The 14,062-nt window shown below is 44.8% G+C and overlaps 1 protein-coding gene and 1 long non-coding RNA gene across 13 annotated transcripts in view; one reads left to right on the top strand and one right to left on the bottom strand.

Moving 5' to 3' along the window:
• LOC135280168 (uncharacterized) overlaps positions 1 to 14,062 on the top strand; it is a 40,852-nt gene that overhangs the window by 7,955 nt on the left and 18,835 nt on the right. The window lies entirely within an intron of this gene.
• GLRA1 (glycine receptor alpha 1) overlaps positions 1 to 14,062 on the bottom strand; it is a 41,865-nt gene that overhangs the window by 25,415 nt on the left and 2,388 nt on the right. For all 4 annotated transcript variants that reach the window (XM_064387922.1, XM_064387923.1, XM_064387924.1 and 1 more), the window contains exon 2: positions 579 to 709. In XM_064387922.1, coding sequence (XP_064243992.1) covers positions 579 to 709 — 131 coding nt within the window. The remainder of the gene's footprint in view (positions 1 to 578; positions 710 to 14,062) is intronic.

The raw sequence follows: 14,062 nt of genomic DNA, 5'->3' as shown, positions 1-14,062 counted from the left end.
GATAGACTGGAAATCTGGGTGGGAAGCACAGAGCAGTGTTGGGCTGAAGAGCCCCTTTGCTGTGGGGGACAGGGATGGGTTTGGGCTGCCCCTGGCATCTTGTGGGGTTTCTTTGGAGCTGGTGGGAGAGGCTGCTCTTGGCTGTAAGGGGGGAGCATTTCCTGCCATTAGTGGGTGCAATGAGTCACTGTGGGGAGTGACTCCAGGGGAAAGGCAAGTTGGGGATTTTATCTTTACCTCTAAAGAGGTTCAGCTTCCTGCCAGTCACTGCTTGGTTGGACAGGATCCTCGATCTCCATATTGAGATTGATACACTGGGATTCCCTGATCCAAGCAGGGACTGGGGGCCCCCTTGTTTACAGTATGTGAAGTTCTCATAAGGTTGTTTCCACTCTGAGCAGACATTTGCTGATGTCTTTCCAGAAATCTGCAGGGACCCATGTGCCAAATAGCCTTATAATACATACTTGGTAAGAACATAAATATTCATATTTCATACAGCATTAGGAAGATATTAATGAGGATTGGATGGAGTTTGCAATCCCAAAATGAGAAAAAGCTGGGTTTTTTTTGCATACCTTTAAAATTTGGTCTGATCCTGGCATCGTATCCTGAAGTTCTCCCCATCAGCTTATCCAAGAAGTCGGAAGGAGACATGGGTTTGGGGGCTGATCGAGCTGCTGCTTCAGCTTCCTTGGAGGCTGCCAGGCTGTGCAAGTGGAAATAAAGAGGTTTCAGTGTGTATCCCATGCTGGGGAGGGCTTGGGGTCCAGAAACAGAGCAGTCAGCATCTTATTCCTGCTGAGGCAGGATGGGTACCCATGTGAATTCCTAATGAGGCTGGTCTCAGCTAATTTGTTTGCCCAGCCCAAACATCTCCAAATGCAGAATCCCAGCTGCCACCAAAGTAGAAGAGAGATGATGAGCAGTGAAAATCCTTTTGTGAGTTTAGGTATAGCTCCTTGGTGTGCCACTAAATTACAAATGTGAACTCTGGCGCTGAGCTCCACAGGTAAAATACACTCTGAGATTAGCCTTGGGCAGCAATTACTGCTTAATTACAGGGCAAATAGCAAGGAGCATATTCAGTACTCTGACAGTATGATTTTCCAAAAGGCAAGTAGGATCAGAGAAATCTGGAGTTTGAGGTTTAAATGAGCATCATGTGGTGCTACAGCTCATGCAGAACCTGTGGGGCTGGAGGGAGAGGGGTGGTTCTCCTGATCAGTCCAGCCTTTGCTACTGGTACCTGCAATGCAGGGTCTGAGTTCAACACAGAACTGGAGTGGCTGGAGTGTGAGCCTGCAATTTTACTCGTGTTGAAGATGAAAGGAAGAGTCTTTCTGGGACCTGTGTGGACTCAGGGGCAGAAAGAGTGAAATCAAGAATTTATCTGTAGAAGACAAAAACCTATGGCTGGCAGTGTGCCTTCTGACTCGCCTGCAAGATCTGCAGGGTGATGATCTGGGCTTAGGAAATCTGTTGTTGCCATCTACAGAGGAGCAAGTAACCTTTGGTATTAGGTGCTCATTCTCAGCTTTGCAGGAAGGTTTGACTCCCTAGACAGGAACAGACACCATTCAGTGTCCTCCCTCTGGTTTTATGGTTTCTATTTCAACAGCAGTCTCTTCCCAGGCTGCAAGTGTTGAGTAAAACTGCCTAGATGATCCAAAAAAATCCCACAAATCACCTATGCAATGTGGTTGGGGTGAGCCTGTGGGTTCAGGTGTCTGGTGCTGAGTAAAGCCTGCAGGCAGCATTGCAATGCAAATGTACAACGAGCCGAAGGAAGCTGCTCAGGAGGAAGTGAGTGCTTCACACTCTGCAAAACTCCTGAATTATTTAAGTACAAAGGCTGTGGGAATGGTGAGGAGCCCCTTATAGAGCAGCTGGGAGGTCTAAGGTAGTTTAAAACAGGCACAAGATATTTGGCTACACATTCCCCACAAGTGACACCAGGTCCTCTGACGGCATGGGGAACCCAGCTTGGGAAGTTTTGCAGCAGTGAGACCTGCAGGAGTGGTGCTAAGTACTGACACAAGATTTTTCTGGGAAAAATTTGGGACTGTAACTATGATCTTGCCCCCAAAGATGAGCTATTCCAATCTAAATTTGAGCTGAAACCTCAAAGAGACGTGTTCTCTTGACAAAGCCTTGATAAGAGCATTTTGAACCATTTGAGTCCTCAGAACTTTAAAAAATCAGATGGGATTCAACAGTGCTTAGGTGCCTAATTTCAAAATCAGGGATCTGCTGACCTCCATTGCATTGACTTTCTTTTCTGGTGTCAGCAGTGATGGTTTGCCAAGCCTTGGTTTTCAGTCCTGCAAACTCACAACTGCAGTCTGGCTCCTTTTGCAAGTTGCAACAGAGTTCTCTGATTGCTGGATTTTTAACTGTTAAAAATAGTTTGATTTGCAGTGGAGAGGGGAGATTAATTCCAGATGGCTTCCGGTGAGAGCCTAACACTGGGATTTTGTTCACTCCTTTGTGTATTCCAATCCACTCCCTCCCTGGACCATTTCTGAACAGGCTGCTGCACTTTCTCTGTGACAAGTTGTGGATCTTGCTCCTGCTACAACCATGTCCCTTTTCTTGTCTTGTCCCCTTCTCTGCCCCAAGAAAATACTGCAAAGCAGAGCCAGTGTGTTTCAGGGGTAAATGGGGTTGTGGAATGGGTGATGCTTTTTAATTTAATTTGTTTTTAGAAGGAAAGCAACAGGGTGCAATTGATTTGCAAACGCAGAAGAAAGCTGGGAGTGGGAGGACAATCAATACTGGCTTGACTACTGCATTCCAATGGAGTGTCTGCATGGCAATGAGTCCAGAGAAAAGATTTCAATTAAGCAGCAAATGACTTGGTAACCAAAGACTTCTGCCACTTCAGCAAGATGCCAGACAGTGCAATACACTGATTTCTTCTCATTAACTGTAGACTGGATGAAGTATATGGAAATGGAAAATGTGTGTGGGAGGGGAGAGGCAATACAAACCTAATAAGCATCTAATAATCTTTAAGTGGAAAAAGATAATTAGAAACTGCAATTCCCCTGGCATTTGTTTTAAAGAATGAGGTGGAAAAGCACAGAAGTTGGTGCTCATCTTTCCCCTAAATTCAGTGTGAAAGCCTCTATTCGATATATTCACCCCACTTCCAATGAGTGAATCTGTATTTCTTGGGTGCCATTTTCTGACCCTTTCTGCATCAAAGCTGCAAATAAATTAATGTCATGGGCTCACTTCCCACATGGAAATAAATATTTGGATAATTGAAGTTTAGAAGGCTCTGGGAGAGGATCACCCTCTCACAGCCCCATTGCTTCCTCCAGCTTTGTGCCCATCCCTACAACTGGCAGCACCTCTGGGGAAGTGCTGGAACTGTCACACCAGCCTTCAGTGGCTTGATGCACGTTTTAAAATCTGTCTGCTGCTGTGTGGCTTTACCTGGGCACAGTGAGTTCTGAGTTCTCTCCAGCTTCTGTTTGGTTACTAGATGCTTTCCTAAAACTAGACTCTCCCTGGATTTAACAAGAAAAGGCAAGAAAAGAGTGCATAGGGAGCAGCCTTTCTAGAAGCAGGCAGCCGAGTCTACTCTCTAACTTAGAAATAATGGCAGAAAACACCACTGGGAGCTGCAGAGAGGCTGATCCACCCCACTGCTTTAGGTGGATGGATTTTACCTAGCACAGCCCCAAAATCTTCACTCTGGTTGTGATAGCTGAGCTTTGCAATGTCAGCTTAGCTCAGACAGCACCCAAAAAATCTGCCAGCTTCCTCTGTCCTCCAGGTCTGTCTGGACTTTATGTGCTGTCTTGGGAGCTTTCTGGGATTTTCTCCATCCCTCAGTCCTTCCAGAACACCCTCAGAAGTCCCACAGGACTGTTTGTCTCCTGGCTCACAGACACGAGGAGAGGGGAATTGCCAAGTGATTCCAAAATTATTGGCGATGGAAGAGAATTGGAAATTTGGAAACATTGGGTTGTTGTGCTGCTCAGAGAGAAGATTTATTCTGTGAATAAACAGAGGGAGGCAAAGGCTGTAACAAACCCACCGAGGATGGAGTTTGCAGTGGTGTAAGAGTTGTCTGAGCCGAGCATCTCGGCGCATTTTAATAGCAGTCAGACAGAGGCTTATCTTATTTATGCTGCTGTAATCCCTAGTGGATCTGGCTGAGAAAGTGCCATCAGGCAATCATCACAGCAGCTACAATGGGAAGGATCTCTTCAAAGGGTCGATGAACTAGCATAATCTTTTGTGATATTAATGCTGGCGTGTAAGCAGACACCAGCAAGCCCCCGGGAGGTCCAGCCATGAGCAGGATGTGAGAGTGGTGGAGATGAGCAGCCCAGCAGCTCAGGGTTGCATTCCTTAAAACAGAGCAGTCGAGCTTTGCAGGACATCTATTGCTGGTTTTTCCCAGCCTATACAGGCACTGTTTGCTCTGTCTGCATCATTTTGTTTCAGCTAAACAGATGATATATTCTTACAAACAATTATTTGGTTTAGAAAGTGGCTCTTCTGTAGTCTAGATGTGTCTGTTCACTTGATTCTGGGTCCCCAGTTGGCTGTTTCCTTCTCTTCCTCCTCCCATTTGCGTGATCCTTGAGCAATATTTTTTTAAATTTTTTTTTTTTTTTGCTGTGGCTATGGTTGTCCATCTAATTAACTCCAACATCACAAAATGCCCTGTTCTGGCTGAATGCTGATACTGAGAAATACATTTTTCTTTCTTTTTTTTTCTTTTCAAAGAGGAGTGATGAAGGAATTTAATTAGCACAGGGCCTCTATTCCCTTGTCAAATAATTTAATTGTTAATCATTAATTCTGAGTGTAAAAAAATCATGTCTGGCAGCAGAAACAAACTGTTGCCAAACAAGTGTTTGCAAAGGAAATATCTCTCTGCAAAGTATGGAAGGCTCAGTTCCCTGTGAAGGTAAAGGTGAAGAGAAGTGGGATCTCTGCAGGCTGGGGAGACAGAAGGTACCCCACCCCTACCCTGGTTCTGTGCTGCTTAGCAAAGATTTCTGAAGTGGTTTGTTTGGGGTTTTTATTATTTTTGAAACACAGCAAGCCAGAAACCTTGGCAGGGATGTGCTGGGAATAGCGTTCAGGTGAGCTGCCTCACACATTTGTCCTTCAAATGAGACGTGTTCTTTAAGAAGGTCCCAGGGAGGGAAATATCCATCAGGTCTGAGGCTGAGGGTGCAGAATAACTGCTTCCCCCATTACCTTCAAAGCCAGGCTGGGGCAGTGCTGGGGGATGTGAGAGGATTCACTTTTGTTTTGTTGACTCCAGTGGGCTCTGAGAGGGGCAGCTGCACAGAGACCATCAGAGAGCTGGGCACAGAAAGGCATCGTGCTGTCCATGGTTAACAGTGCAGCCCTGGGTAACCCTCTTCTTCCTCCTCCTGAACCCTCTCCCCAGGCACAGAGCAGAGCCTGGAGCTCAGCAGAGCCCAGCCTGCATTCAGATGATGCTGGGGCTGCCTGTCTCTCTCTCCTCCTCTGCAGCAGGAAGGACTGTCCTGAAAAGAAAGAGGGGCAGCCCTAAACTCTGCACCCAGACATTTATTTCTGACTGCACACCAACATGTTATCTGGAAGGGAATGCTGCCAGACCCTTGCTGGGAAGGCTTGGCAGAGACTGCAAGCAGACTTTTTATTTTAATGATTAGATTTACTATCAAAATTAATAGCACAATCAATATTGATATGCAATTCAATTAAATAGGATGAAACTCATTGCCTGCCTGTTTTTCTCCATCACCTTGTCTGAATTTCTGGCCTGCAGCATTGGGGGTGGAAAGGAGATGGAATAGTGGAGGTGTGTGGGACAAGTGAGCCCCAATACTGAATTTTTGGCCTATGCTGGTGCTGAGTAGAAGGAGCTGAGAGTGTTGCAGATGTGCTTCTTGCACAGTGGTGATCTCAGTCTCTTTGCTCAGCTGCTGGTGTGTTACAGCCCCTGGTGTGTGGGTGTGAGGTGCCCTCAGGGGTCAATTTTAAAGTTAATTCTCACAGGTGGGAAGGGAATTTGGACATGGTTGTTTCCTTAATTCAGTTGAGTTCTTATGCAGGATAGGCAGAGAGCAGGCCTGAATACAGGATCAGGATAGGAAAGTGGACATGTACAGTCAGGCTGGAGAAATAGGGAAATTGAGAACCTGGGGAGAGATTTCACTCGGAGAAGGAAATGGGCAATGAGCTATGATTTGTCTCCATTAGTGGCAGGAGGATGAGGACAGGAAAGAAAGAGTAGGCTTGTTAAATGTTTCTGTCCTGGATGGCTGTGCTCTGCTGCTGTGAGCTCTTTAAACCAGTTCTAGCTCTTGCACCAGAAGTAACTGCATTGCAGTAGTCACAGGATGTAATCAGTTAAAGTTTTAACCCAAAGGATCCCAAAACACTCTCAAAGGTCCTTCACCACCCTTGTTGTCACTGGTCCCTGTGGCTGTACCTGAGGAGAGGAGCTGGGAGGCACTTTCTCATGAACCTCAGAGAATTAACCCTCTGTGGTCATTCCCATCCAGGGAAAGCTGTAACAACTTCACTGGAGTGAGAAAAATCTCTTCAGACTGCAGCATTCTGGTGTCTGTGCTCCACTGCCACGTTCCTGCAGCTCATGGCTCCTATGCCATATGGCAAAACACTCTGTCCAGAGCTATAAACCATCCCAATTACACTGATTAACTCTATGGAAAGACACCAGCACTTGGAACATTTGCTGACGCTGCCTGGACAGAGCAGTAAGAAAATAATAAATGACTGTACAATTGGCTGGGGGGAGGAGAAATCTGCATGTTGCATATAGTTGGGAATAGCACAGGGAGACCAATAAATTGTATGGGAATAATGCTCAGTTTTGTGCTGGGTCTGCTCCTCACAAAATTGTTGTTGTGTGGTTACTCTTGCTTATTGCATACTAAAAAGTGTTTGTTAAATTAATTTTTGAGCCACAGGCATTATCTCTAGTGACTTTCTAAAGTATTCCCTCTTCCAGAAGCATCTACAGCTCTTGGAGCACATGCAGTGACTTTCTGGAGATGTGTGTGATCCTGAGCCTCTGAGACAGATCTGAAAACAGTTCCAACAGCAGAGAAACACAAGTCAAAGCTCAGGTTTTAACCACTTGTGAGATAAATCCAGCAAACACCAGCACTGACTCCCACCTGTGCCTATACTGAGAGGCTTACAAAAAAAACAAAGTTATAATTGCTTTTTGCTTCTGTTGAAAAACAAAGGGGAAAACATCCTTGCAAAGACAAAAGCAAGTGTCTGTAGCTTTACACACACACACTGCATATTCCTTTTAAAGTCAGGAGGGCTAGTCAGATATTCAAAGCCGTGCATAAACAGCCCTCCTGAAGGCAGTAAATAAAGGGGGAAAACATCTTAACAAGATGAAACTTCATCATCTAGGTAAGAATATTCTCTTTGCTGATGTGCTCCTGATTCGGTGTTTGGATGGAGAGCTGCAATGGGAACCTCAATTGACGTCAGAGGGTTTCAGATCACAGAGCAGACAAGTGTCAGGGAGTTACGGGAAGTCGTGGGTGCTCTTCTATCTATAGCTCTGCAGTCGCGCTCTCGGGCGCGTTCCCGTCAGTTCAAATAGCTCACCACGGCAGCTTTTCAGAAATTAGTTTTAGTTTAAGGATTTATGCTGCTCGTTAAGATGGGGTAAGGATATTGTAGCTTTTTTGTGTTAAATCAGAAGTGATATGACACGTAGTGCGGAGTGCTGGTGGATTTTATCTTCTGAATTGGAACTTTTTGCTGCAGATCCTTTGAAGAGGTCTCCTGAGCTAACCTATGTAACCTACCTACAAAAAGTGTGGGTGCCACGGTAAAACTGGGGCTCTCTGCTGAAATTTGTGCTGTGTAAAGTGAGTTGTGTGATGAGAGTGCTCAAGTTGATATTTTCTGATGGAATTGATCATTGTAATTGCAATGCAAATACCCTGCTGGACTTGAGTGCTCCCTCTGTGCCATCTGTGATTCCTGGTGTAATTCATCAGTTTATTCATGAGTAATAATGAACTGTAACTTCTGGAAGGAATGGCTAACCCCTGGGTCCCCTGCCCAGGAGGGATTTTTTCCTCCTCACTCTGACTTTGTTTTGTCAGGGAACTGAAGAAACCAAACTCCATCTTTTCAGCCCAGGAGAGCAAGTTGTGTTTGATGAGGCTGCTGCTTTGTCAGCCACACTGCTGGGAGATGATTTCAAAGTCCACAGCTCTGTGTCAGGGTGTGATGGATGGGGCTGGAAGCTGGACAATGCTTACAATTCCCAGGTCCATGGGGTGGCAGGAGAGGTGGGATACACACATTTTGGGTTGTAAATGAGATCTTGGGAGACCTGATGCAGGAAAGAATTCTGTGTTGTGTGTGGGTGTGCCAGCAGCTATTGCCCTGGTGAGCAGTCCTTCCAGAGGGTGGAAGCACTGGGAGCAAACAGAGACAGGACTGTAAACATACCCCTCAAAAAGTCACTTTGTGAAGACAGGCTGTGGACAAAATTCTTATAAGGAAAGGTTCCCTCACCCAGCAAGCCAGAGGTTCTCCACTCCTCACTGAGGTTATACCTGTGGTGAACACACCCTGCTGTAATGGGGGACTGAACCAACATTGCACAGGCACTGTTGGCGCCAGCAGGGACGTTTGGAGCTAAAGCATTTTTAAAGGGTGTTGATAACAGCTGGCCCTTGCAAGCTCTCGGCTTTTGTAACTCCCCCATAAAGCAGAGGAGGAGGAGGGGTCTCTGCTCGAGGCTTTGTACAGTGCATCTTTTTAGGGGCATCAGCTGAAACAAAAAAAATAAAAACAAAATTGGAAAAAATCCAGTAGAGGTGATAAAACCATGATTTTGCTTGGAGTTCCTGCAGGATTCCTGCCTCAGCTGCGTTTTGCTGCTGAGCCAGACTGATCCACCCCTGATGCCCCTTGCGCTGCTGTTTAATTGATTTGTGTGTTTGCTCGGGCCCTGCCGGGGCTGGGCACGGGATTTGCATTCTGGGCGAGTGGTCTGGCAGGGCTGGGGAGCTGCTGTCGGCAGCTCTGCTCTGAAGGCAGCCCGGGGATGATTGATGGCACTGCAAGCCCTGCTGTTCCAGCCATGCGACACTCCTGGGCTGGCAGCCCCTGCACTCTGCTCCCTCTTCACCCACCCACAGCGAGGCACTGATAAACACCAGAGGGTTCCCCGCTGGCTGCTAAGGCACTTGGGTGTTTTGTCTTTTTTTTTTAGCCCCTTTTTATCTTTTTTTTCTATTTTTTGTGAGCCTCAATGGAAGAGTGAAGAGGGAGAAATCAAAAGGAAAGCAGGAGTGCTAAAGTGTTTTCTTATGTTTTGCCCTCCCTCTCAAAATCTAAATTTTGTGAGGCTTGGTAAATTAAAATTTCTCCTGCTCTTTTTGCTGGCACTTATACCCAGCAGAGATGTATTTACAGGATGCCAACAGTGCCCACGTACCAGCCAGATGTGGTGCAGTCCCCAAATCAGCAGCTCACCGTGGGCACTGTATGGATGAACTGAATGTCTGCATCATGGGCAAAGCTCAGCTCCTGTGAACGATGGGTGCATCTGCCTCCATCTATTTCTGTTCCCTGCAGGCCCCCTCTGGGCTTTGGCCTTGCTGAGGGGAGGACAAATATTGTATTTCTGGATTTTTTCAGTTTTTGTGCATTAGTCTCTTGAAGCATCAGGGAGATTTAAGAGCAGCTGGGGGGCGTGTTTGGGATCAATAGCACCAGATCAGCTGGACTGTATCAGCACTTTCCCCAGAGGGGAAGGGAACTGCAACATTTTGCACCAATCTTGGCTAAGAAATCCCAGTGCAAACCACCTCCTTTGGAGGGAAATGGTTTCTGTTGTGTCTGCCTTTGTAAACACAAATGTAAATGGTTTGGATACCTTGGGGAAAGGGGGAGAGAAAAGAAATTGGTGAATTTTTTGTCTCTTTAAAGGGCACTGACCTGTTGAATTAGCAATAGTTTTTTATGCTGGTAAATGCAGAAGTTACTCTTTCCTGAGCTGTGCAGGTAGGTCTGCAAGTCAGCAGTCAGACAGCCTGGTGTTGTTTTCTGGGCATGGCTGCTGCTGAACCTTCCAGTGCCTTGCAGGAAGAATTCTTTCTTCTCTCACTCCTTCCTTTTTCCTTCATGTATCCCAAGCTGATGTTGGGTTTTGGTGTGTTATTGGTTTGGTTTTTTGTCATTTTGTTGGATTTTTTTCCAAACTAAAGCTAGCAAAAGTTCTTGGAATTACTTTTTTTTGTCCATCAAAAAGTTGAATCCAACTGTGGTGGGAAGAGTGTGCTGGAATGACATTTTTAGCTTTTGAAAGCTTATGATGAATCCTTTCTCTTGGAAGGAGTGAGGTGCATAGGTGTAACCATAGTTAATGGAAAAACCCAATAATTTGTGCTCTTGCTGAAAGGTAAAGGTCAGTAGAAACATGCCAGGTAATGGAAGCAAAAGGGTATTTACTGGAATTAGTGAAACCCTAATTTAATGTGCCACAACAGTGAGAGCTGATACAGGCAAATAAACCAGATGGAAGTCATAATTTGTAAACAGCCTGTCTGTTGTCTGAACACTGATCACTTTGGGATCTCAGAAAAGCTCCAGGTTATAGAAAATGAGCAAGTGAGAATAGGTGATGTGATTTGATATAATTAAATGTTGTGAGTTAGTGGGATTTTTAAAGCATGATTTATTTCTATAAAACCCTTGTCTTTCATCAGTACCTAAATAGCAATTCTATTCATTAGGTGGTCTGACCCTTTGTTTTAACACTGGAATTTGGAGAGTCCTTTTAAGCTGCATGCTGGGATGAAATGAGAACAGGCCTATCTGCTGGTTTCCTATTGCAGATGAATGATTGCTGCTTGGTGCTGGGATAATAAAGTAATTTCATTTTGGACATTGATTAACTTCTTAATTCAGACATTGAGATGCTTTTCTATCCAGGTCAGCTCATGAGGGTTTGGTGAGATGAATTTCTTCAGCTCACAAGGGATGTGTTTGCCCAGGACCAGGGGAGCTGCCCTGTGCTGTTGCTTAGGAGAGCTTTCCTTCCTGGCTGGCATCACTTGATCAGCAGCAGAGTGAACTTCCTGAGCCTTCTCCTGTGCTCTTAAACCTGGGACACTCAGAGTCAGAGTGCTGCTGACCTGCTTCATACCTAAGGGTCTCCAACTCCTCTTATGGGAGAAGGAGAACAAGAATTCCCATGCCCAAATGGTTGTTTTTGAAGGAAGACTCTGTAGTGCCTTTGCATGTAAGGGCAGGGTCTGACCATTCCCTCCACATTTCTATCTCTTTTCAGAAGCAGCAACTCTCAGGTATTTGAACAGCAAATCTCTGTTCTGCCAGTGGGACTTGCTGCAGTGTGGGGTAGTGTTCAGAGCGAGCCAAGGTGGACAGCCAGTCTGCATTGCCTCAAATCTGCCCAGCACCACTGCCTCAGACACCAAGGGCATTTTATTAGCCCATGTGAGAAACTGCAACACTCCTTGTTATGGTTTTGATAAGTTGGTTATTTAGGATTTTCCTGCTCTTTGTACCCAACCTAAGGTGGGGGGAAAGAATGGGTTTTTTTCACAGATGTTTGTGGAGCCTGTCCTCTGCTCTGAGCCATCCACAGAGCAGGTCTGGAGTTGTTTAAGGCAGCTGTTTGCCTAAGAAGAAGGTTAAGACCAGGCTGTCAGAAAATGTTTTATGTAGTTTACGTTGATTTGTCTTAAATGCAAGAGTCAGGATGGATGGATCAAAGTCCCTGCAGAAGGCAGGGTCCCAGACATTTTGTGCTTTTACTGCAATGACACTAAATTAATCTTTCTTTACAGAATGATTTATAAGGGTTTCTAGAATTGTCTACATGGTCACATTTTCGAACCTTGGCTCTGTAACCCTTTTAGCAGGGTCTCTAATGGGGCTATTAAAGGTTGCAGACCAAAGCAGCTAAAGAGTATCCTTTGAACCATCTGGTTCAAGACTTGCTAAATCACTTTTATTTCATGGAGATGAGGGACTCTGCAGAGGCACAACAGGTCATAAGGCACAACTTCCAGTGGATTTTAGTTAGCATGGAAAATATTCTGTGACTACTGACAATATCTGCTACATCATTTATCTTGTGGCTCTGGAAGTCTCAGGCTGGGGCTTCACTCTGTAATGTTACCTCTCCCTGCAGAGCTATAGCAGGAGCCTTAGAGATATGGTGCAGGTTATTCTTCTCATTCTTGGTATTTTCAAGGAGATGAAACCAGCAGCTCTTCAATCATCCCCTTTACTTGCCAAGGCTGTTTTAGGAGATGGTTTGTTTGTGGTTTTTTTTTTCCCTCCCCATGAAGATGAGGCTTCATGTGCGCAGTGGCACCTTCTTATTGTTTTAAAAACTGGCAATGAAGAGCTCTGTTACTGACAGGAGGGAATATAAACATGCCAGTGGGAGCAATCCAATAGGGACTTTTAGCCTGTGACTCACTTGGAGCAGCTGCCTGGAATCATTCCTGCTAGCTGACAGATTGTTGTTCAGAAGGGGCCAACCCTGATCTTGAGTCACGAAGGTCGTGCTGCTGATTCCTGATATTAGGACCAAAGTCAGGCCCAGAGATTTTCAAAGCCTCACAGGGCAGTGTCCATTTGGGTAAGGGGTCAGTTCTAGAGCATCTTTTCTCTCCTAATTTGACAAGGTGCATTCCTACCTCCAGCTTATGCAGTGGTGTTTCTGGACCACTGCAGCTATGAAAATTCAATGGCACCACAGAAAGTCCAGGCAAGATTATCACAGGATAAGGGAGCATTTTGTTCTGCATGAAGGAATTCACAGCTGAACACTCAGGGTGTGCAGTTAGACTTTGGGAGAATGATTGATTGTAAATGTCTCCACAGATACAAGCAGGACATCTGGAAATCCCTGTGTCCAATTTTGCTCCAAACTGTCCAATCTATTTTAAAGAACTAGCACTTTGCTTTACCTAGATAACTGTAAGGAAAGCTTGGTCAAACAAGCTGTCTTCATCTCCCATCCCAACCCAGTTCCCATCCCTGCCCAGGTTCCCAGGAAAAGCCTGAGTCACAGCTAAGTGACTGCAGTCTGAGGAGGCAGGTAGCAGGATGGGAAGTGATCTTCCATAAAGAAAGACATGTCAGAATAAGGCACATATCACAAATTCCTTCTGAAACACCCCAACTGGAACAGAAACAAATATTATATTGGCAATACCATAATGTTTGCATTCACACACCAGCTGTTACTCTTTCCCATGGGGTCTTGTTTTTTAAATGGCTGGTGGAGACATTCATGTTAAGCAACGAATCTAGCCTTATTTTCTATATTGGTTTATTTTCCTGTATTGGCTCTATATAATTTTCCTTGGAATGTTAGATTTTCCTTTTTTTTAATATATATTTGTGTGATATCTGTGCTGGCATACAATGGATTCTTTTTGACAGGCTGACAATAAAGCGTGGTGCACTCTGTAATTTAAAGCAATGCATACTTCTTTTATGGATTATTGGATTATCAGCTTTGGGTTTGTTAAACATCGTGTATGACTGAGTGCAGGAGTAATTGACACACTAAATTTATGAATGACTGTTAATTAATAAACTTCTCTTACTGAAACTGAAATAGCAAAGCTATTCCTGGATTAGAAAGGCTGGTAGATTTTTGGCCTGCAATAAATTGAACACATAACACAAAGGGGGAGAGAAAAAAAGAAAAACATTACATAGAGTCAGTTCTGAGCAGGAATTACTGATTGTTTTTTTGTTTGGGCTTTTTTTAACGTGTCTAAAACATTATTGCAGTATATAAACCAATTTGATTTCTTCCTTTCCCTGTTACTGTGTTAAAGCATTTTCAAATATTCTTAAATGCTGATTTTGAGGAAATTAAAGTTCCAGAAATACCTTTTGGATGCAATATGATATAATACCACATATGTCTGTGTATAATCTATAACATTATGAACCTTTTCATTAGGATCTGAAGTGACAGGTTTAGCAGGGGTTTCAATGCCCATGACTGTGATGGATGAGCTGGGAACCTGTC

The sequence above is a fragment of the Passer domesticus genome, chromosome 13 (genome assembly GCF_036417665.1).
Source record: "Passer domesticus isolate bPasDom1 chromosome 13, bPasDom1.hap1, whole genome shotgun sequence".
In the NCBI taxonomy this organism is placed as follows: Eukaryota; Metazoa; Chordata; class Aves; order Passeriformes; family Passeridae; genus Passer; species Passer domesticus.
This window is presented reverse-complemented; position numbering and strand designations above follow the sequence as displayed.